Source organism: Plectropomus leopardus, chromosome 11 (genome assembly GCF_026936395.1).
Source record: "Plectropomus leopardus strain MGB_pleo_1.0 chromosome 11, ASM2693639v1, whole genome shotgun sequence".
In the NCBI taxonomy this organism is placed as follows: Eukaryota; Metazoa; Chordata; class Actinopteri; order Perciformes; family Serranidae; genus Plectropomus; species Plectropomus leopardus.
Window position 1 is genome coordinate 14,253,502 of NC_142186.1, and position 23,710 is coordinate 14,277,211.

General features: G+C 37.9%; 1 protein-coding gene and 1 long non-coding RNA gene across 2 annotated transcripts in view; one reads left to right on the top strand and one right to left on the bottom strand.

Annotated features, from left to right (window-relative positions):
- LOC148188218 (uncharacterized) overlaps positions 1-23,710 on the top strand; it is a 161,305-nt gene that overhangs the window by 64,773 nt on the left and 72,822 nt on the right. The gene's annotated exons all lie outside the window — the stretch shown is intronic.
- Positions 2,012-4,012, bottom strand: LOC148188220 (fucolectin-like). The gene is made up of 4 exons (XM_088084044.1): positions 3,949-4,012; positions 3,033-3,097; positions 2,607-2,889; positions 2,012-2,341 (listed from the first exon to the last, which is right to left on the bottom strand). Exons 2-4 carry the CDS (start codon positions 3,094-3,096, stop codon positions 2,167-2,169), a joined length of 522 nt encoding a protein of 173 aa, XP_087940170.1. The 5' UTR covers position 3,097; positions 3,949-4,012; the 3' UTR covers positions 2,012-2,166.

Here is a 23,710-nt window from a genome sequence, read left to right on the forward strand (position 1 = left end):
TTTTCCAGAAGACCCACCCTGTTTGCTCATATAAGACTGAAACGCTAGAGGGCTTTTAAAACACGTTTTTTTTATAATATGAAACAGGATGTAGGTGGCATGTACCCAGTCATGGGTTTTTCTTTTCATTCCAGACCAAAAGGTGTGTTTTTCTTTGGGGTGAGACAAAATATTGATATTGCAATATATCGTGGGACTTCCTCTTACAAGATGTTATTGATACACTGGTGCCAAATATAAATATTTTCAAACATACAAGGCTGGTACCATTTTGAATTAACAGAAATACAACTTCATGGTTCTGTTTGGTGGCACTTATCAAATAGGGGGGGTAACGTAACACGTATTCATGCGAAACATTAATTGAATCGAAGTAAAATGTTCAATTAATCAATTAATCGTGATATTGATTTTAGGTATGAGGTTCGGACCTTTGCTGGGAGAAAATTTCAGTAGATGGACCTCTTTGAATTTTAGTTGAATAGGCCCGCCAGTTGGTGATGTCTGTTCTGCAATATATATTTGTCATGTTCAGTGTCTGACAGAAACTTAATACTTAAACCAAAATTAACCCTATATTTAAATATTTCACTTCGGAGTAAAAGGAAACCTAGGGATTTGATGTATACCGTGATAAATATCGTTATTGATTGATATGAAAAAAATCATCGCCCAGCCCTGCTACAGTGCAAACATTGCTCCAAGGTGTCCTGGAGGGACACCATTCACAGCCAAGTACAAGAATGACAAAGAGTGGCAAGAGGACCTGGCACAGGAACTTGTTGACAGTAAGGTGTGCTCCTCGACCAACAGTACCTGAGGGAACCACACCTGAGCATGACTGAGAGAAACTCTTTCAGAAGAGAAGGGCCTACAGTCAGTAGGCGCTGTCAAGGATTGGCACCGATGCTGGTGCCATTGCTAGCATCTACGATGTTGCTATGATGACTGCAGCATATGTAGATGCAGCATCCTGGAGCTCCTCAAATCCTTTCTACTTTTTTGATATATTTTGCTCTATTTTTCATTTTTTTCGCCACTGTGGCCCCTTCTGCTGAAGCATGACTTTTCTACGATAGAGAAGCACTTAACATCTGGAAAAGTTGTGTGGGTTTTGGACTAAATGCAGCAGACCACACAAGGATCCCCACAAACGGCATACGTCAAGTTGCCAGTCAGACCGGAGGGGAGAAATGAAACATACATAGGCCCAAAGGAATTCTGTCACCAGCCCTAGTTATCTTATTGCATCGCAAATAACACTGAGTCTCACTAGATAAATGTTGATTTTTGCACAAGAAACTTATACTGAAATAACAAGCTTTAAATATGCCGTTACACAAGTAACACTTGAAGTCCCTTTTTTTTGTGTTTGCAGGCCAATCAATTTCTTACATTAACATTAAGTCACATGATATTACATACATGCTATAACTGATCTATCATTTTTTGGACTGCTTGTACTGCAATGCTGAATTTGAAATACATGCCTAGTTATGTGTGCTTTGGAAAGTCTTCCTCCCTAATAAAAACTAACTAACTAATCTAACAATGGCCATTAACCAACACAAATAACAGAAACCCAAGCCGAAAATTTTACACAAACAATGCACCAAGCTGTCAGGTTAAAATCAGGTTGTTGATAGCTGATAGGCTAAAGGTAGGTTACATTTGAAACGTGCCAGGCTGTTTTTGTGATAAATTAGCCAGCTGCTGATGGCAATTTCATATTTGTCATACAAATTTAAGAGGGTTATCTCTTTTCTACTTTATGTCAAGAAATGGGAATAATCTTATTCTCAAAAACATTGAATTATTTCTTTAAAGTAGATCATAAACAATAAACACAGAAAACTTTTATATAGAAGAGTTTATTAATGTGGTATAAGAGGAACTCAAACAACTGTTGAACAGCAACAACATTGTTATAAATCCAGGTGCAAATTATGTAAAATTCCTGGTGCTGTGAAGCAGCAAAATCTCTTGCAGAAAGTGGCTGTGATGTGTTAAATTGACAATTAAACTTTGCTTCAGTGGTCAGTAGACCATTATGTATCAATATTCTATTGAGGGAAAAGAAGCAGAAACAAAGCAAAGACAAGCAAAGCTAAGGCAAAGATTAGTTTTAAAATGAAGTTGACATGAGTATGAAGAATTATTTCACGCTCATCCGCAGGCATATTCGATGGAATCATCTGATTCTATCCCAGTGACTTCCACTTCACACAGCGTCAGGTATTTTTTTCTCCCAGGAATCACAATGTTTACATACTGGCCTTCCATTAAATTACATGCAAAGGTTTTGGAGGTCCCAGCTGCGATAGATGAGATGACAGCACATCTAAAGACAAAAGAGTTATCAGTAAAAGTATGTTACGAGACAAATACAATGTATAGAACTAATAAGTTGTTGTATGTAGATACTGATGATGCCTTTGATGTAAAATAATTTGGTGTCTATATATATATATATATATATATATATATATATATATATATATATGTTATATTATATATATGTATGTATGTCTAGTGCACTTATTTCCTGTAACATACACAACCAACATACACGTTCAAACCTAACATATGACAGAAATTACTCTTACATGGGATTAGCGTTGCCATTGTCATGAAGGGAATTTCCTATGCGGATCTCAGCACCATTGAGCCTCTTGTGGCAGCAGTCTTTCCTGTTGGTGATGGTAACAGTGTTGATTTTATACTTCTTCAGGAGGTCCAGTCTCCACCATGGTTTTGTTTGTCTGTTTGTGTGGGTACAGGATTTTCGTCCCCAGTTGCTTGCGCGGTTTCCATCAATGGCCCTTATTGGAAAGCCATTCCACCCCAGGGAGGACTGGGTTACTTTTCCACCTCTGGCAATATTTAGACCTGTTTAAAGTCATTTAATGTCATATTGAAAATAAGGTAAGAAAGGCACACTTATGATGTGTCTAAAACTACTAAAACCAAAATTTTAATTTATTGGGAAATTATTAATAATTTGATTGAACCTATTAAAAGTGTAATCTCACCAAAATGGCCACTTGTTTGTCCAAGGACAGCCAACAAGACAACGACAACAGATGGAGTCATCATCCTGTGGAGCAAATTGACACTTGTATGATCTTGCTTAGCCTTAATTTAAAAGCCTATGCATATATCTTCACATACACATACATACCTACACATACAATACACAGATATTTGGGATTAGGAAGAAAGCCACACTCAAACTTCACCTATACTGTACACGCTATTTCTGTCTTTACGTGTGCGCGTGCGCGCACACACACACACACACACACACACACACACACACACACACACACACACACACATTATCCATATATATATCTATATATGTATGTATGTATATACATAGATAGATAGATAGATAGATAGATAGATAGATAGATAGATAGATAGATAGATAGATAGATATGTATATAGGTGTGCAGCTTTATTTTCTGAAAAAAAAGGTTGCTGTTTTATGGTCCTTTATCTCATTTTTTGCTGTCCACAGTACAGTCACTTAGAACAGGTTTAGACAAAACATTTAACGAACATATATTCAGATACAAAAAGGAAAGACAACAGGAGCGCCTCTGATGTCCCTCGAATATATTCAGATCAGCCTTCCCCTAATACAATCCCTGTCCTTATTTAGTCACCAGAAACAAATAACAAACATAAAAAAGAGAAAAGGGAAACTATCAGGAAGGTTGAGAATCAGCTCACTACACTCTTTGCCCTAGCTCTGATGCACATTCAGATCTTCGGATGTGAAAAAGATTATTTTTACAGAAAATTATTTTTATGATTATTTAGTTGCCATAGCTAAGCTGTAGTGTAAAGATGTACCAAATTTAGTTCAGTTTTATTGACAAAATTGCATACTGAAAATAAAAGAAAGAATAAATTTGATCAATAATTTTACCAGTGACCTACCTGAAAGCTCTCGATCACTGGAAGCAGCTGTGATCTGCATGGATGCATAGAGAATTCATTTTTATACTTTTGGGCAAAGCATGATTGATAAGAGCTGGACTGAAGTCCACCCTGGTCAAATAAAAAGTGTTGTGCTAGTTGGTGTCCTCCAATGACACACCCTGTGATTAAACAAATAGAGTATGTGGAAAAAAAAAGAAGAATCTATGTAAAAGTACATTCTTGATAAAAGCTCTGTTTTCACTGTCTTTTTCTCTGAACACACCTTGTGAAATTCCTTTTTTCTGTTGTCTCTCATTTTGTCTGCTGTGTGTGTATCACTTACGCCATAATGCTCAGATTTGAGTGGTAGATTTAATGCATTTTTTTTCGAGTTTCCTGGTTGGCTAAATAAGTGCAGCAAGTACTGTACTGGTAAAAATAACAGCAGTCCGTCAAAATCAAAAATTATTAGTTTGTTTATAAGATATAGCTCTTGGTTGGGACAGCATCTTGGTCTGGACACATGCAACGGAGAAGGATGGCAAAAAAACAAGAGGGACACATTTTGGTCATGATCCTTTTAGAGGATGCAGTTTATGTGATTTTGCAGTGTTTTGCTGCATTGTCTGTTTGGTTGTGTTCTCCATATTGGCAGCGTGTGTGACTACGTTGCATATGTGTTACGAAGATGTTTTCTTTTCTTTATTTAAGCTGTCAGGGCCACACCGTATTATAGTTTTAGTTAACCTAATCCACTTGAAATCCACTTTTAAACCTAGTTTATTTAGGACCATAATCTTTTCTCTGAACTAAACTACACCTTTCAAAGCAGGTACAAGAAGCAAATTTAAAACATTTTTATGACAAGCCCTAAGTGTGATGCCTGCAGTCAGATTTTAATTTTGTTCTGTAAAAAACAGGGAGAAAATCAAACGGGTGAAAGATAGTGTGCATCTAGTAGACTTAATTATACACCTGGCGCCACTGCAGTCTTTAAACGCTCATTATGCTGTATAAACATAACTGACTTACATAATCTTAAAATAAAACACTGTACACAGTGAAAAACAGCCATGTTTTTCTGCATATCAGTGTAATGGGAAATTCCATTAGCAACATAGCACTGCTGGTGAGAGACATTTTACTGCCAAACATAAATATGCAAAGCAGGATTTAAGAGTGCATGCTTATTATTAAATCACATAACTTGTTTATCATATGTGCATTTAAAAAACAATCTCCAAAAGCTTATTGCCTCAGAAATTTAAGTTGAGAATTGTGGAGCTGTTAGATGTAGTTGCCAAGAATAATATTACTTAAGAATAAATAACTCATGATGAGTATAACTAAGTTTTCTATCTTCCTCAGAACACTGCTTATGTGGTGCAAAAACTTGGTGGTGTTCATTTATTTATTTATTATTATTATTTTTAATATTTGTTATGCAATAATGTAAAGAGGTTAAAAAAAATCCCCAAAATTACAACTGCATGGGCCTATCAAGGGCTCTACTTTTTTTGGCCATGTTCCACACCTGGGCTGCCTCTTCTACCTACCCTGTCTTCTAACATTTTGCCCTACCTTCTCTCTCATTCCATTTTGAGCATTCCTGCCTTCTTTCTCTAGGTACATCTAGCTCTTTACAACCTCCCTTGCTTTGACTCTCTCCAGGTCCACTATGTATAAGTCCCTATCCATTATTCTGTCTACATTTCATTCATTTTTTGTCTTGTCTTTCCATTTAGCTTCTCTTCTACGTACTCATATTCACCTGCCTTCCTCTTTTACCAACTTCAGCCTATCCTGTCACCCCAACATCCTGAGTGACCCTCTCGTCCCATCTATGTCTCTACATACTCTTATCTCCCACCTTTTGTTCCCTCTCTATTCAATTCCACTCCTGTGTGCTCATTTTTAACTTCTTCCCTGCTTTCTGTTCATACCTGGCTTCCATGCATTAAATTCTCTGTGATTTGCTTTGTGTGTGTGTGTACGTGTGTTTTAATGCTTGCATTAGTTTGTGTAAATTTGTATTTGAGTGTTCTATTGCCAATGTTGTGTTAGCATGACAATGTTTTGAATGTGATTTCTTTTCATTTTCTGAGTGTTTGCCTGGCTACGCGCTGTAATAATAAGGACCTAAATATCCTGGTGATACACTGACATAGTTAGAGAGCAGTCAAATCAGCCAGACATTATTCTGGCCACAGACTGCTTGACAGTCTGCCATAAGGGACACACTCCAGAGTGACTGCTCTCTCTAAGTACTTAACCTCTTGTTAGAAGAGGGGACAGTCATAAAATGGTGTGATATGGTTAATGTACACACCATCTGGTCCCTGGTCAAAAGGTCCTTGATCATTTGGAGACATTATTACACATGAATTATAATATGGCATCGGAAATTGATGCTGATGTATGTATACAGACATGTATTTTAAACTTCAGTTGAGGATAAGTAGGCTTGTTAAAGGAGAATACAGTGATTTTATTTTATGTAACTGATTTGGGTCTGTACAAAAAGTCTTGATTTTTAGTTGTGAAATTAACAAGATAGAGGCAGTGTAATGGATAATATGGAAGCAGTTAAGATGATAACATTTCAATCAGAATTCTTACAATAAGATAGATTGACAGTTTGCTGAACTCAAGATTAACATACCCTGGTAAGACCATCCTAATGACATGAGCTCAGCAATCTGTCTCTGTCATCAGTCTGGACTCTTTGCCACCCCAAACACTTTATAGAAATTACAATCTATTCGGGCCAATCACGGATCAACATTGTAGTTGACAATGCGTCGATGCATTGTACTTGATGACTCGACAACAGTAATGGTGGTTCCTGAAGCAACAAGCGCTAACCCTAACGTTAGTAGAGTTAACACAGCAGTAAGTAAAATTATTGCAGAAATTATGTGAAAGAAAAACCCCATGGATGCACTTGCAGAGTTTTTTTTAAAGAAAGAGATTTCTGTGGTTTTCTGACTGTATTTGACAAAAGCTTGATTTATCAACTGGCTCCACTGGTGATGAAGATGTGCCCTGGTACAAATAAAATAATTCCATTAATGGAGGACCAGCTACGAAGGGCTGCAAAGCTTGGGAACAGTCAAGCTGTGTTCACAATGCCACAGACATACAACAAGGATGCTGCTAGCTGGTATTTGGCAGGTTAGAGGCCTGGGTGCTGAATGAGAAATGGTGAATTATGCTGGCAATGCTTAGTGTATCAAAAAACCTCGAGAATTGTTGTCGACAAGGTACATGTCACATATAAATGGTAAATATAAATAAGTGGTATTTTTTTAGACCGTTACTGTCAACATATTTGTGTAGCAGAAGAGCAGATGCTAATGCTCAAGATTAGCTGAAGCAGTTTGTCTGTCAAGGCAAGTACTCCTGCCCTCTGAAAGTTTCTGGGGTGGCAGCAAGTCCAGGCTGATAGAGAGAAACAAAATGTTGAGCTGACATTATTAGCATGGTCTTACTATACTAAGATTAATACTGGATGTACAGTATTAAGACATTTGGATTTCATGCTTTCAAGATTGCATCTAATGTTTTTCAGTGTTACTCAAGGTTTCTCCAGACTTCAGCTTCAATCCGTCTGACTGAGCCAGTCCAAATTTATGCTCACAAATAGCATGGTAACAGTGTGACGCGTTTTGTGTAATGTGGCAGAGATTTTTTGGCTTTCAGGCTGTTACTTGAACTACAGACTGCACGACCACATTTTCGTATTGGCTGCCACCTAAGACATAGAGTGTAGAAGTTATTTAAGAGACCTGGCTCTCTCACTCTCTCTCTGATCAGACGGTAAAACTATACAGTGCTGATCAAATATAAATCAAGATAATAATACTGCACTACCTTTTTCTTGACTCAAATGTTATCTAAAACATATTTTAGTGGACTGTTTAGCTGTAATTGTGAGAGTTTGTGAACAGGAAGTGGGCCCCATACTGATATCAAACTGTAGAACTTAGAGCTGATCCGGTATAAACCAAGATTCTGCTATTTGCGTTGCCTCACATGTTTTCTAAAACATGTTTTAGCACACCATTTAACTGTTATACAAGATCGTTTGCTACCAGCCAGATGCCATTGTGCCAAACGGACAAGTTTACAGTATGTCAACCATCAGCAGAAGTGGTTTTTGGTCCTGTGCAGAGCACTGCATTTTGGTAGTTGTAGATTTTCTACCTCTTGAGAACAAGAAAATACCACATTGTCCTCTGATTTATCTGGTAATATAGCACCGATTTCAAAAGTATTTGCATCTTCCTACTCTATAGACAGTCTAGTGTCATGAAAGACCATCTTTCCATTGGTGAAATATGTCTTCAAGCAAATCAGGTGACCTCCAATTTTTTTTTTTTAAAGATTATTTTTTGGGGCAGCTTCCCTTTATTGGTAGGATAGTTTGAGAGTGACAGGAAAGGTGGGAGAGAGAAGAGGCAATGACACGCAACAAAGGGCCACAGGCTGGAATCGAACCCGGGCCGCTGCAGAAGCCTCAGCCATATGGGGCGCACACTCTAGCAGTTGAGCTAGAGGTTGCCCCATAACCTCCAATTTTGACTGTGGACGCTATGCTTAAATTGGCACGCAGCACATTGTTGATCCTGAGGAATTCGTCCTATTTTGTGGCAAGAAGGTATTTTTAAAGCCAAACAGGAGCATATGCAAAACATAAAAAAATTATATATTTTTTTTTAATATTTAGAATTGCTTAATGTCAGGCTTTGCTGCGGTCTTACCAGCTTTGCACTCTTACCAGCTTTGCACTGGCATGAAATATAAGGGCCCTTGGATGATAAAATTATCTTGAGGTTGGACTCCGGAGCAGATACTATCTATGCCATCTGTAGGAAGGAGGAAGTTAATACTTATCAAATCCTACCTCATTTTTTACAATTTTTACACACACACACACACACACACACACACACACACACACATATGGGAACGTATACAGTCATATACACATATACATATATGTACACACTCATGTATACACTCACATATATACAGTTACATACAAATATACATGTTCAGCATACGCACCTTGATCAAATCAAAGAGGAATTAATACAAAAAGGAAGAACCAATCAGTCTGTATAAATACTCACACACATCACAGGACAAAGAAACACATCAACAGAGAAAAACAAAGTCACACTAACAAAAGCAGACGACCTGTCTTGTGTCACTTCTTACTGAGCCTGTTTACCTCTCTGTTCTACCAGCTCATATCCCTTCAATACATTATTTTTAGAGACATATTTAAACTCATTAAATGTTTTTGGTTCCACACTACAGTTGTTCCATAAATGAATCTCTTTAACTGTAATACAATTATATTTTTTGTTAGTCCTTACCAACTGTTTTTTGAACATAAAAGTTCCTCTCAGATCATGTGTATTTACCTTGATTCGAAACAACTTTTGGATATTGTAGAGAGGAGATGATTTTTAGCTCTATACGTGATTTGAATTAGCTGGGTGATATGGCTCAAAAATAATCTTGCAATATTTTGAAGGAATATCACGATACACGATATATAGCAATATTTTAAATTATTTCTTTTAACTAATGTTATCTACTAAAATAAACAAATATTGAATTTTGAATTAAATTGAACATTGAATTGAATTGAAGGACCTGGTTCGTCTTTTTGCTGTGGGCTTAAAGCTTTTGGTCAACAGTTTGTTGTTAGCATTAGCAGGCAGTTAAACAGGTGATGTATTATTGATATTTGCAGGTCGCACTGGTGCTCCACGGTCACAAAATGTGGCTCAATAGTCGCAATTTGAGCACTGCAGATAAACATGCCTCACCCGCACACTACCTCCATTACCACTCATCAGGTTCACTGTAAGCTGGAAACAAACTACTAGCTCTAGAGATAATATATTAATTGTATTTGCAAATCACAGTAGTGCTCAAAAATGTGACTGGAGTCCTGCCGAAGCTCACCTCTGTCTGTCCTGAGTGAGGCAGACAGCTGCAGGAGAGAGCGCCAATGGTTCATAAAAACGCTGGTGGTTCATAAAAGCGACACATTTTATACTAATAAAGTCATTTCATACATCGCACGAGGAACTGGCCACGATACATTGAATACATTCAATATATTGCCCATCCCTAATTGGAATTGTTTTGAGTCAACTGAATCCTTAAATTTAAGTGCTTTTAATATGATAAAAGTAGGTTTGTTGATTCTCTGTAAGAGGTGTTGTTTACAATTCTTATGACTCTTTTTGAAGGATCAAAACTGGGTCTGTGGTTGTCCTATATGTCCCCACATTTCCACACAGTAATTAATTCATTTCAGACACTCTTCAATTTCCACTTCATTTATCATGAGTTTTTTGTTCAGGTCAGTCAAGCTTTTCCCAAAAATTATGAATTTGGTCTTATTTAAAATCAGTGTTAGTTTGTTAGAATCATACCAGCTCTTTAGCATTTTCAATTCACTTTCCACTGTATCCAAAAGTTGTTCCAAGTTCTTACCACAAGAAATTAAATTTGTGTCATCTCAAAATAATATTATTTTTAGCACTGTGGAGACCTCACATATGTAATTTGTGGACATAATAAACAACAATAGCCCCAAAACAGAACCCTGGGGAACCCCACAGATGATCTGTACTGTATCAGATTTGAAGCTATTGATTTGTACATACTAAATATATCACTTAAGCTGTTTTCATTTTGCCTGGAAACTCACCAGATTGGACAGACAGATTACATATATGTGTGATAGGTTTCACAACACACTCAATGATGCTCTCGACCATAGCCATATCAGTTCCATTGCAGTCTGTAGACTTTTTACTCGTAAATGATTTGACAATTTCTATTATTTCTCTCTCATCTGTTCTCCTTACGAACACAGAATGTATATGTAAGTACATTAATGAATTGTCGCATATAGTCTATAGATAATATGTTAAACATCTATAGATGAAATAAAACAGCTGAATTGTTGAATCTCAACTAATATCTGCTGCAATGTTTCAAATATTCTATACACAACCTGTAGGTGGAATAAAGTGTGAATTTTTTTTATATTAACATTTGTCAAGTGCCCTCAGTCATACAAAACCAGAATGTACCTCATCCTATTACATAGGGCCTACGTGGAACAGTCAAAATCTTAATTAACTGTCTTTAATTATTCTGTGTGAAATGTGTTTTTACAAGATTAACATCAGGCATTAAATAATGTAAGAGTTTATTTTGCATGTTTGATGTACAGAACTTTTAATGCTACAAGAGCATAAACATCATTTTCTCTCCAGCCAAAGGGCCACAGTTTTCAAAGAGATAATGTCTCACAGTGTGATTAAAAGGTGTATCTTGAAGGATTTAGTGGCTTCTAGCAGTGAAGTTGCAAAACTAAAACTTCTACTGTGTGTCCAATGTGTAGGAGAACTATGGTGTCCAATGTGTAAAAGCATATGGCCCGATTTAGAGTCGGTGTTTCTGCTCTGGGCTACTGTAGAAACAACATGGTGGACTCCGTAAAGGGGGACCCACTCCTTATATAGATATAAACGACTCATTCTGAGGTAACAAAAACAAAGCTGTTTTACTTCCAGGTGATTATAAACTAATGCTGTATACAATTTCTGCCAAAAAATGCCTCTACCTTCGCACTGGATCTTTAATACTGTAAAATGTATTAGTTAAATCTGAAAAGACATCACACATTTGACAGAAGAGAGCAAGAAAAAAAGAATAAAGAGGGGTGTTAAGAGAGAATCGCAGTGAAAGAACAGACTCTACACCGGCTCTCCAGGGAAGCACTCTCTGCTCAATCGCTTGCTCTTAGGTCCCCTCTAATGACATCTCTAGCACCAGATTGCCTCCCCGGCTAGAGTACTTGTTTCAGTCTATTGTCCCAGAGAGATGTTCCTAACATGGGGTGTTGAGCATGTGGAGGTGGGGGGAGGCAGTCTATCAGACAATCAAATGATAGGATTTTCTCTTCCAATCATTTATGATAGCTTGTATCTTTCCTCTCCTCTGGCTTTTAGTGCGACAAATAGAAGGGAAAGGATTCAGATTTCAGAAAAAAAAAAACAACTGTCGTTGTCCTTCTGTCCTTTGCCATCAGGTCCATGAAAATTGTTTGTCCCATTTTTTTGGATAAGTAATTTTCAAGTTGCTTGTCTTTCATTTCTCCTTTACACAGATCTAAATACCAATGCTTTCTCCATCCTCTTATCCACAATCAACAAAGCCTGGTGGCTCAGCTGACTGAAGAACTTGCGCTTTTGTCAATGCAAGGTTGCTCCTCCGATTTTGCTATTTTGCTATAGTTCCTTAAAAAGAACGTTTAAAAATGAAACACTTAAAAATCTAAATATCTTCCTTCAGGTCAGCAGAAATTTATCATATCAGATGTTTCTTAATGTGATCCGGACATTCAGCACCAGCAAAAAAATACTGAGCACAAAATGGTGAGACAGCGATCCCATCCCGGAGCATTGTCGCTCCTCCCTCCTCTCTTAAGAGTGCAGTAAAAGTGATGCTGCCTCAAAAATGTGGCAGAATGTAGCAGTGCTTGTTAATATATCGTCAACTAGCACTTGTGCCTGTTGTTTCAACTGACGCTATTCCACACAAGTAAATCTGAATAAAGTCTGATTTCCTGTCAGGAACGGCTTCCTCCAGAGCCTGTGTGGCAGGAGTTCTCTGTTGCCAGTCGTGGCAACGAAGCCACAACAAAAAACACAGACCACAGAGGAGGGGAGAGGGGAATGGAGGAAAACTGAACGTCTTGAGTATTTTTGTGCTTATATTCAACAGCATAACTCAAATAGTAGAGACTCTTAAGACTTAAGTTTATTTTTTATTGACTTTTTAAATATTCCCTTAGTATTTATTTATTGAAGCCAACAAAGCTCTGCTCACACTCTTCTGCACAGTGTCATGGATTTTTAAGGATGTAACGTTGCTTCGCAGTTCTGATTTGATAAATTAAAGCAGCACTATTTGTGACCAAGAAGACATCAGTTATCTTTTCCATTACCCTCTTCTTCAGACCCCTTTTTTCAGCTTCTCTCTCTCCTTCGTGCTCCTCCTTCGCTCTCCTCGTCGCTCTGGCTGCTGTTCCACACACACAAGCCTGGTGGCAGCAATCAGTCATCCAAATCACGAGCCTGAGTTCCTCTTCTTACATGTTACAATAAAACAGAACGACAACATTACTTATTCCCTGATTAAGTTTAACAGAGGAGGCTCTATACAAAAAAAAGACGGTTTCCTACATTTTTAATTAAGCAGATCAATCTTTATCCTCACACCTCTCCACACCTGGCGGAGGTGATCACAACCTAAGATCAATTGGTTTTACTCAAATTAATAGGCCAATGATCTGTGATCAACCTGCTCCTGCTCCCAACCATAAGCCCACAATTTGATGCTCTCTTCCACTGTGGAGGAACAAAGTATGTGATTGGTAAGTCTTATCCACCAGCCCTGAAAATGCTCTTTCAGTTGCCAAGGCTGTTTGTCCCTACCCACATCTTAACAAACACATAACACACGATAATATGTTTTTGTTTTTTTTTTTTAAAAAGGGGTTTGTAAGCTAATTATTTCGTAAAAGACAATTTTACTTACTTACTGCAGTGTGTGAGACCAGAAAACAGTTGTATGTCTCTTTTGAGGATTTTTAAGGTAAGCCTTGGACTAAAACTCCTCTTCAGTTTTAAAGTAATTTTATAATTGTGAGTGATTTGACATATAAAAAATAATTGAAGATTATTTTCTATAAACTACTGATAAAGCTAACATAAGCTAGCTACAGGCAATAATGATGATGATGTGGCATAGTTTAATAATATGTGCAAAAAACTAGAGCTAGTCGCTCAGATAGGATTTTGTCTCACTGCTAAGTATGTATAATGCTTATTTTGCATCTGTATGGCTCCAAGTGTAATTGACGAGCAGTGCGACTCCACGCCTTGAGTGGAAAAGTTGAAAATATTTTCACTTTTATGCATGCTCAAAAAGCGCCAGAAAAATGCTCCATGCAGCAGCAAAAGAGGAGTGCCTGACAGGCCGCTGTACTATAGGAAAACAATGGTTTTGCTGGTGACGCTTCTGTAGCGACGCAGCTTGGTGTGATTGGCCACATAGTCAGTGCTGATTTCTCTGAATAACAATATAGCCTAGTATGCTATGCTTGTATATGATTTGTCAAATGTAACATATTTTACATTAATAGAGCATAAATAATAATTGAAAATAACAGCGACATCTCTGATGTGTCTAATGTAACCTATGAGATGTGAAACACAGCATGTTGCATTAGTGACAAAAGTATGTATGTCATGACAATCCATTTTCCTAAATATAACCATGTAGTGTTTTCGCCTATACCTGATAAGGTATTTTTTATAGTAGAACTGCGACCAGCCGTAAAGAATGTGTTCGAAACCTTGACTGTTAAGAGTGGTAATTTATGTTGTTTGGGGCTGGTTATATGAGTTGTTTTGGAAGTCAGTGGAAATTGATCCTGTATTTTATTATGATATGAGACACCATTTATCAGGACATAAAGAAAATATTTGCTGATTCAAATGTAATATTCTCACTCATACTGCAAGGCTAATGCTTGTGTGCACATGGCCTCCACCCTCTTTTACAAACAGCACTGTATAAACTACTTGACAGCTCCAGGTAATAACAATATTAATTTACTGTGAATTTGATAGTCTTTTGGGAGAAGTGTATGTACTTTCTACTCTACCGTGAAGAGTCCACACCCTCTCTGAGAGGACAAGCTGAGTTTTGGAAGTGGAGACGCCTCTTGGTGACGGCTGTGCAGTGTGTAGCAGCCAGAAAATAACACCATCACTACGTTCCAAGGTTTTAGAGAGTAATAAAATAAATAAAAAATAATAACTTAATTTAATAATAATAATAATGATAATAACACATAATAATAACACATTTTCAGAGCCACGTTGCCATGTGCAGCTGTCTTGCACGTATGCTGTCTTCGAGACACCTAGAGGAACGATAAGTAGGCCAAAACAAAGCTTACACATCTTACAACAAAAGATAAAAGAAGCACAAAAAAATCCTTTTCACAGAGACCTCCTCTAAGTCCTGTCATAAGTTGCACCCGATTTCCTCATTTATTGCTGTCCTTCTCTCTCACTTCATTCCGTATTTCCTTCCTGTGTATCTCTATCTTCCTACATGCTCATATTTTCTCTCCCTCACCTTCTTTCATCCCCCCTCCCATCACACTGCCTCTTTTTTACTCTCCCCTACATTTATTTGTCTCCCCCATTCCATAGCCCCCTTGATCCTCTTACTCCTTCTTCAGTTTGTCAGCCCCCCACCCCAACTCCCCGACGCCCCACCCGATGCCTACACCCATCCCTCTCTTCTCTCAGCTCACAGGAGGGTCAAGTGCACAGGCTTTTGTCTCAAAACATGTGGAGGGAATTAATTGGCTCCAGCGTTTGGCTCTTTCCACCCGACTGCTTCTGTGTGGCTGTCACCTGGCTCTCACTTCTGCACCCCACCCCCTCTCACTCTCTCTTTCTCTCTTTCTTTAACCCCTCCTTCCTCTCTTTCCCTATCTCTCCTTTTTGCTCATTCACACTCCTCCTTATGTTCCCTTTTTTCCTCCTCCTTCTACTGTCTCTTTCTCTCTCTCTCTCTCTGCTCTCTCTGTGTCATGGCCCCCTTGTAAGATCAAGCCCTCTGCTGCAGCTGAAGGACTCTCACATTGTGTCTAATGAGGGAGTATAATGTGTGCTGTTGTAGTTGATGGATATATAAAAGGAGACAGAGGAGATGTCAAAGATGGACAAAAAACGGAAATCTTTACATTTGTTGACATATACTGTATGTATAAAAATAATTCAGAAGTTTAGTTTCCATTATAGCCTATATCTATTTCAATCATACCACAGCAAATAGGTGCATTCTCTCTTATTTTCTTTCTCTGTCGTCTTGAAAAAATGACTTAGACTAAATGTTTTTCATCTTCTTTAATTTGCATGTGTCCAGTAATTTCCGTGGCTAGACATTTCGAATTTTAAGCTACGGATAAAGTCACATTTTGTAGAGGCTGTACGAATGTATGATAACACATCATTCCTCTTGCAGTCTTTTCTTACAATCATCCATCGACCCGCCCATCCTTACATTATCCCAACTGTCACAGTTCCAAAATGAAAGAGGGAAAAAACTGTTTTGCAGCGAGCTAAAGATTGATTTTAAATCATCTCATTCCACTTTCTTATCCTGTTTTATCCCGACCCATCAGTCCATCCATCCACCCATCCTCTGACCGTCCTCACACCCTGAAATTCAAATGTATTTTTTTAAAAAAAAAACCTGCTAATTTCATTTCCCCTATCTCTATCTGTTTTTCTTACCCCAATTACCAGGCCCCCTCCCCTCCTCCCATCTACCCCTCCCTTCAAGAAAGAGGGATAAATCAGGCTGCATATTAATTGTATTCAAAGGGGGGACCATGTGCCTGGCGTACTCCTTGTTTCCATGACAACCGCCTCAGGATCCATAAAGATTTCAGGGGCAAATGGGGCTGGGAGAGTGGGGGTCACCCCAAAAGAGGATAAGCATAATTACAGTGAGATAGACAGGCAGTCAGGGAATGGTGAGGTCTGTAAGCAAGTGTCCCAGCCAGACAGAATACTGTTAACAGTCTGTCAAGCTGAAACAGATTTTCTTTTTACCCATTAAAAATCTGTTTTTCCTGTCTTCTGTCTTATGAACTAAATATTTTACTATTTCTATAATCTCAAATACCTTTTTAATGACTCTTTCAATTTCCAGTGTAGTAATGTGGATTTTTAGCTGATTAAGCACAGTATATGGCCTGCTGTGACCACTCATGCAAGGTAGATAATATGTTTAAACATTTTAGAACAAAATTAGTATTAAAATTGTTAATTGACACAGTTAACAAATTAACTGAAATTGGCATCTTTTGTCTGTCCCATCTGTTTGATTTGGAATCTTTTTGCAGCTAAAAGACAAGCTATACTCGTGTCTCTTTATATTGTCTTTGGACAGTATTTGAAGTAATGGCCAATGAAGTATACATACACAGTAAATTATTGTGTTAGTTTCCTCACCTTGCAAACAAAAATCAATGAAACAATTTAGCACTAATATGAGAATATTACTGTGTGATTTGAAATCTGCCTAATCTGAACCATAAAATGCTCAAAATCATCTGTCTGGGTTGCACCCATTTTTGTGGATCACTGCTTGCATCTGTATGCCAGAAAGAAATGTGCATTCCAATCCTCACTCAGAATTACAAAAATGATAATAAAAATTTGTTCAGTCTTGACAGTTGCCATTGCTCACCTGTCCACAAGCCGTCACTGCTGAGTTATCTATCTCAACTCATCACCGGCCTTACTCATGCCCCCCAAGCTCCCTCTGATTTGCAGTCATCACTGAGCAGTCTTATTGTCTCCGATTGTCCATGTTGACAAGCATATGCCTGCCTTTTGACCAAGTGAAGACTGTTTTCACTGCACCTGTTCTGCCTCCTGAATCAGCTTTTTGGTATCAGATCTGTGGTATAGTGTTACAGACTGTGGTTGTATGAACAGGGTACTGGCCATCTGTGCTTTTGAGTTTAATAAAAACACAGTGAAATCCTGCTTGGCAATCCTGTTACAGCAGCTAACTACCAACTTTTTTTTCATTGTGCTTCTGCACTCTGAGCTTACAAAGGCTGACAGATTGTATTGTGCTTAAAGTTATTTATTATAATTACTCCACATATAAAACCACACCGTAATTTACATAGTCTTGCCTTAGTAGTCATAGTCTTTACATAGTCTTTGTATATATATATATATATATATATATATATATATATATATATATATATATATATATATATATATATATATAGCCTTCCTTCAGAGTAGGTTTATGGTCTGAGTGGCTAGAGTTTTTTTGTATATAGCTAGGGTTATTGACAACACCAAGGGAACACACACACACACACACACACACACACACACACATATATATATAGCTTTATGGGCAGAGAATAAGTTCTGGTGTAGGGCTTTAACACTTTCTGCTAGAATAAATAATCTGCAAAATTAGATAACAAAATAAATGGCCCCTGTACTACATGTTTTTCAGGACAGGTCTGCAAATGTTTTATCTAACATGTCAGTTCCACAGTTGGATGAAGTGGTCACACCCCTTTTTGTCCCAAGGATATGCAACTACAGGCAGGCAGACACACACACACACACACACACACATACACATACACACAGTCCAGTGCAGAGGATTTATCTATTATGCATGAATTTGGTTTAATTGCGGGGATCCTATTTGCATAACCTCTCCTAGTTTGATCAAATATGCTCATCTATATTGCAATCCCCTGACCTTGGCTGTGGGCAGGTTAGTTCTTGTGCATGTGTGTATGCATGGGTATACAAGATATTCAAGTGTGCACATCTTTTATTGCAGGTGCATATACACAATGATCGTATACGTATTCCATGTGTGTCAAATACATTTATGTGTATGTGTGTGTATGTGGGCCATTGTTGAATGTGTCTGATTCTTAATAGCTCCTGTCATCGGTGCTAATGCTGCTCTGTCTATGAATGGTGTAGCACCACAGACATAGTTAATATCAGTATAAATAGCCTTTCAAACTGTCAACATGCTGCAAACTGATTTGGGGAGGTCACATACAAAATATTATTGGTTACAAACAGGCTATTACATTCAAAAACTGTAATCAATAACATGCAACACACAATCATCAAAGTTGCTCTTGGTTACCATGGAGATTGACTGCAGCAGCTCTCTTTGCTGTTAAACAAACAGGCTTCTCCAGCTCAAGACAAATGCAAATTGACTTTTAGTCAGTATTATCCTTGATTTAAAATGTGTATGAGCATATTAGACAATAAACCCAAAATTTCATATTGCTCTTGTATTCCTCATTAAATGTTGCCTATGTAACAATAATTTATTTGTAATCTAAATCTCAATCTGGATATATAATCCTGTGCCTGTTTTGCAAACAGTAAAAATAAATGAGTCTAAGGTGTATGACCATTCTTTTTTAGTCACTAGCCAATAAGAATACTAGTGTTCAAAAAAGGTGGGGAATTTGCTATTTAGTTAACCTTGACACATTGACTTTTTATGTCAGTCGTTATTAATATTGATGGAAGAAATGCAGGTAGTGTTGACAGTAGATACATCAGGTCTCGGTTTCCTGCTGGTACTTGGGTGCTTACCTGTAGGTATTGGACTACATCTACATAAAGGTGCTAGAAGATCTTGCCAGGAAGATAATGTCTGATCCTGGCATATCTGTTACAACTGTTGTGTTGGTTAGCTGTTTTTAGTTTGGGGCTGTTAAACAGGTTCAGACATGCATTTAGGCTTTTCAGGAACAACAACAACAAAATACACACGTTCACTTTGTCTGTTAAACGAAATTGCCATTGTAATGAAATGTGTTGGCACCAAATAAATTATTGAAATGTTTCACCAGATTAAATTGTCTGATGATGCTGGGTGGCCTGTTGAAATGATGTATTTTTCTATTGAAATGAACAGAAAAAATGGTGTGGTCACAAATGGGATAGCCCAGATTTCCTAGTTAGTATTGAAAAAACATTGCCCCCGTCATGTCTGTAGTCACACATGAATGGGCTTTCACAGATTCTTTTGTTTCTTTCTTTTTGGTCAACCGAAGCTGTCTGGCTCCACAAATGGTGACCTAAACAGTGTGAATGTGTTTGAGTGTGTCAGTTTTAGGTTCTCAAGTGATTTCACTGGCTGGAGGCCAACATCAGTTCTTTCAGATGCAAATAAGGGAGAACAAACACCAGGTAGCATGAAGTAGCAAGTGTTTTTTGCTGAGCAAAACAATGTGGTGATCTTATGTTGTATTACCCCATGAATGTACAAAAACACAGATGAGGAAAATCAGAGAAACATGAGTTTGTGGCTACAAACAAAAACAGAAAATGTCCATATCGTCATTTAGACAACTTGTCCATTTACTGTTTGTGGAAAGAAAAAGACTTCAAAATACTTCAGTCCAAAAAAAACCCCAAAACCTTCACATTGTATCTGAACACTGCCACTATAATAAATACTTGAGGGGCATCAGTTTGGTTTTCTTGACATTTTCAGATAGGTTACCTTGGCGCTTAACCTTGTTCAAAAAAGAACTTGGCTCTTGCCCAAATGACAAAAAATACTTGTTTGTATTCTCCTTCCCTTTCCTCCCTCAACTTCACTACAAGCCATCCAGCTCCTTTAACATCTCACCTATCCAATACTGATAATGTGGAATTAGCACAGCAAGCCAGAGGCAATAAGTACAGTAATTAAGACATGATAGTATACTTGGAAATTGTCAACACCTTTACTCTGTTAACATCTCTTAAATCACTCCAGGAACCCTCCATATCATCATGGCCTCTAGGTCGGAGCTGCTGCCTTAGACCTTAATTCTAAACCATGTTTGATAGATGGATGAGCAGCCAGATGGACGGGGAGATCGATGGACCGATAAACGAATTGGCAGACAGATGGACGGATGAACAAATGGATGGTTGGATAAGTGGATGGGTGAATGGATGGATGGATAGGCATTTTTACACATGGCTGTCTGTCTGCATTCCTGTCATTTCCAAAGCGTATTTTTTTCACCCAGCTCAGATGTGTGTGTACACGCACGCGTGTGTGCATGCATATATAGGGAGCAACTTTTGTTTTTTCTATGTGTGCACGCGTGTGTATGTGTGTCAAGCAGCTGTGTTCAGCAGACAGGTTATCTTGGAGGGATGTGCCTCAGACAGCAAGATGATATTTATTCAGAAGGGCAGATTTGATTTCTGCTTGGACCATTTCCTACTGTAGGCTCCATGTTGTTTAGTCCTGTGAGATTCTGCAAATAAGTGAAACAGCACTGGCTTTTGGCCCAGGCCTGATGCACCTACTTGCGTCATAGGAGACATATTTTTTGGGTTAGCGATTAAAATGTGAAGCTTGTTTTAAAGATAGAGAAAGGAAGAATTTGTATCAGCATGTTGCACTTGTGGTGGTGTACATAAATACTGGTTTTACCAATATTCCACCCAATCTAGTGGTGTACACTACGTAGACCTTGACTATACGTTTGCCTCTATGTTTGTGAAGTAGAATTACACTGATGAAATCAAATTCCTAAATGCTTGATGGTTTTGTCATTTAAAGCCAGCCTTGAATGTGCATGTTATAATGTCTTTAAATGTATGAATATAAAGCAATACAGACATACTGTAGCTGCCATAATGGCTACATGTCAACAGCAATCTAAGCTGCCCCTTGAGGCTTAAAACCACATAAACCACAGATGGTATAATTCAGTTTGCTTGGATTCATCATTTCATAAACTGCTAATTCACTTGCATTGAATGGATGCTGTGTTTATTACACAGCATTGTTCATTATGTACAAATGATAAGTGACATTATAACAGCACTAATTGGTGTAACAATCTGTACATTTGTATGTTACTTTTATCATCACTTCTATTATTATTATGTACCCTGTAGTCTTTATATGTTTAAAATTTTCGAATTCCTTACCGAATATTTTATTGATCTTGTAAATTCACTTTGTGTTTGTCTTCGCTCCCCCATCTGAGGTTTAGGTTTTTAATAGCAATAACCTTACTAGAGAAAAAAAAGACTGAGAATGAGTCATTAATTATGGGACAATGGTTTGGCGATGGGGCCAGTGAGTGCAATCTATGAATTAGGAGCTGGCCAACAGTCAGCCATTTGCATGATACTGGGGGACTAAATTGAGATTCCAGAGATCTATTGAGAAACAGTTGTGGGGCAAAGCTAATGCATCTAAGTCAAAGGAAGCTAGGCACACATTCATAATAAATTATCCCTCATCTATGCAATCACTTGAAGAAATGATTGCTCTCTTCTCTCTCATTAGCACCTCCCCTCTATTTCTGTTCTGTCTTTTCTCTTTCCCCTTTTATTTCCTTCTGTACTTCACTCTGTCTCTGTCCTTAGCCACATCTGTATTTGACTCAAAGGCACAAATGCATACCATTATCCAAGTGCACTCCATTGTCTAGTTCCACCTTTCCTGAGCCTGACTGTTCCTAGCTGCCATTTAGGTGAATCTCTGTCCCTGTGCATTTAGCAAGGCAATGACAGGTGATGCATGGTAATGACATCAATTACTGACAGCTTTTTCGTAGAAAATCCCCAAATATGTAAAAGCACAACTAATGTTTGTATGAATGAGGGAAGAAGGGGCTTTCAGAAGCATGAATGCAAGGTTTTGTAGGAGGAGGGAAAAACACACTAGAGAATGGAAAAGAAACATCCATCCATTTTATGACTCATGCTCTCTTTTAGCTTCAGTGTCCTCATGAATCTAAACTTTTATTTAATTAAGTAAAGTGGTTTTATTTCGAGAAATAGTTAAAAACTGATCAGGGAAAGATCATGGTCATGGTTAAATATGAAACATTTCAGCATTTGCAGCAAGTCTGGGATGGGATGCAAAACCACAATGTCAGTTAAATGCAAAGCCAAGCCACTTTGTAACACTATATGAACATCATGCTACGTCCTGTATTTGCCAATGCAGAATGGAGGTTGGGCTACATGCCCAATACAATCTGCTCATAATTCAGCAAGGCTTCGCAAGACTTTTTTTTTTTTTTTTTTTTGTTACAGACAGTATGGCCGTTAATATTACCCATCTTGGCCATATACAGAACAACTTATGGACTTTTGTTTTAAATAGCCATATAACAGCCTCATTTAATCTGCAATTCAACGCTTCAAATTAAACTACTTGAAAAGAAACTAGGCTACATGAATAAGAGGTCTGTTGAACAGAGCGACTAAGTTTAGTGGCAGAGGCAAAGAAGGAAAAGGACTCGATCAATACATTCACATGCACAGTTAAGTCGAGGTACGGTTATAGCTTGCTTATGCCTTTTAATTGGACTACTGTCCTTGTTCCAATATACAAGCACCGTGGAGATTTAACAATTTAGTAGGAAACCACCGCGCCACGTACATATACTCAAATGGTGCTAAGTAAACGCTGCCTTAATTGATAAGTTTTAAACCACTTAAAAAATCTATGTCAGTTTAAGAATATTGTCTCTGCTTAACCTTGCTGTAAGTCAGCCATTACCGGCAGAGATTTGAAGCTGTTATATCAAAAACAACAGACTCCTTCATTTTACTCCACTGAACGCTGGGCTACCATTGCCTCAATCAGTTGTTGCGTAAGGAAAAGTTTTTGACCCAAAACCCTCCAAGGGACTGTCATTTATTTATCAGACGAGCGGGTGGCTCGGGTGTGACTTTTTCTGTTTAAATAAATACAAAACACTACCATTTAAGGTGTATGCTCCTCCCTCATGAATAAAAACATACAAGTCCCTTCTCAATGCTTCATTTTCTAAAATGCCTTGCCTGTTTTGCACCACCCCTTCCTCCCTCACAAATAACAAACAGTCCCTATCCCTGTCCAAAGAGGGAGGCGTATGCGTTAACAGGTGTAAAACATTATCCAGTGGGGGAACACGTGTCGTTAGCAAAGCAACAGAGTAAATAAAATAAGCACAACAGAAACCTTCTTCATTTTTTGTTTTCTTCCCTTCTTCTTTTAAGTTTTCTTTCCCATTTTTCTTTTATTAATTTATGCAGTTTGACTTTTGGGTCAAAGCCGG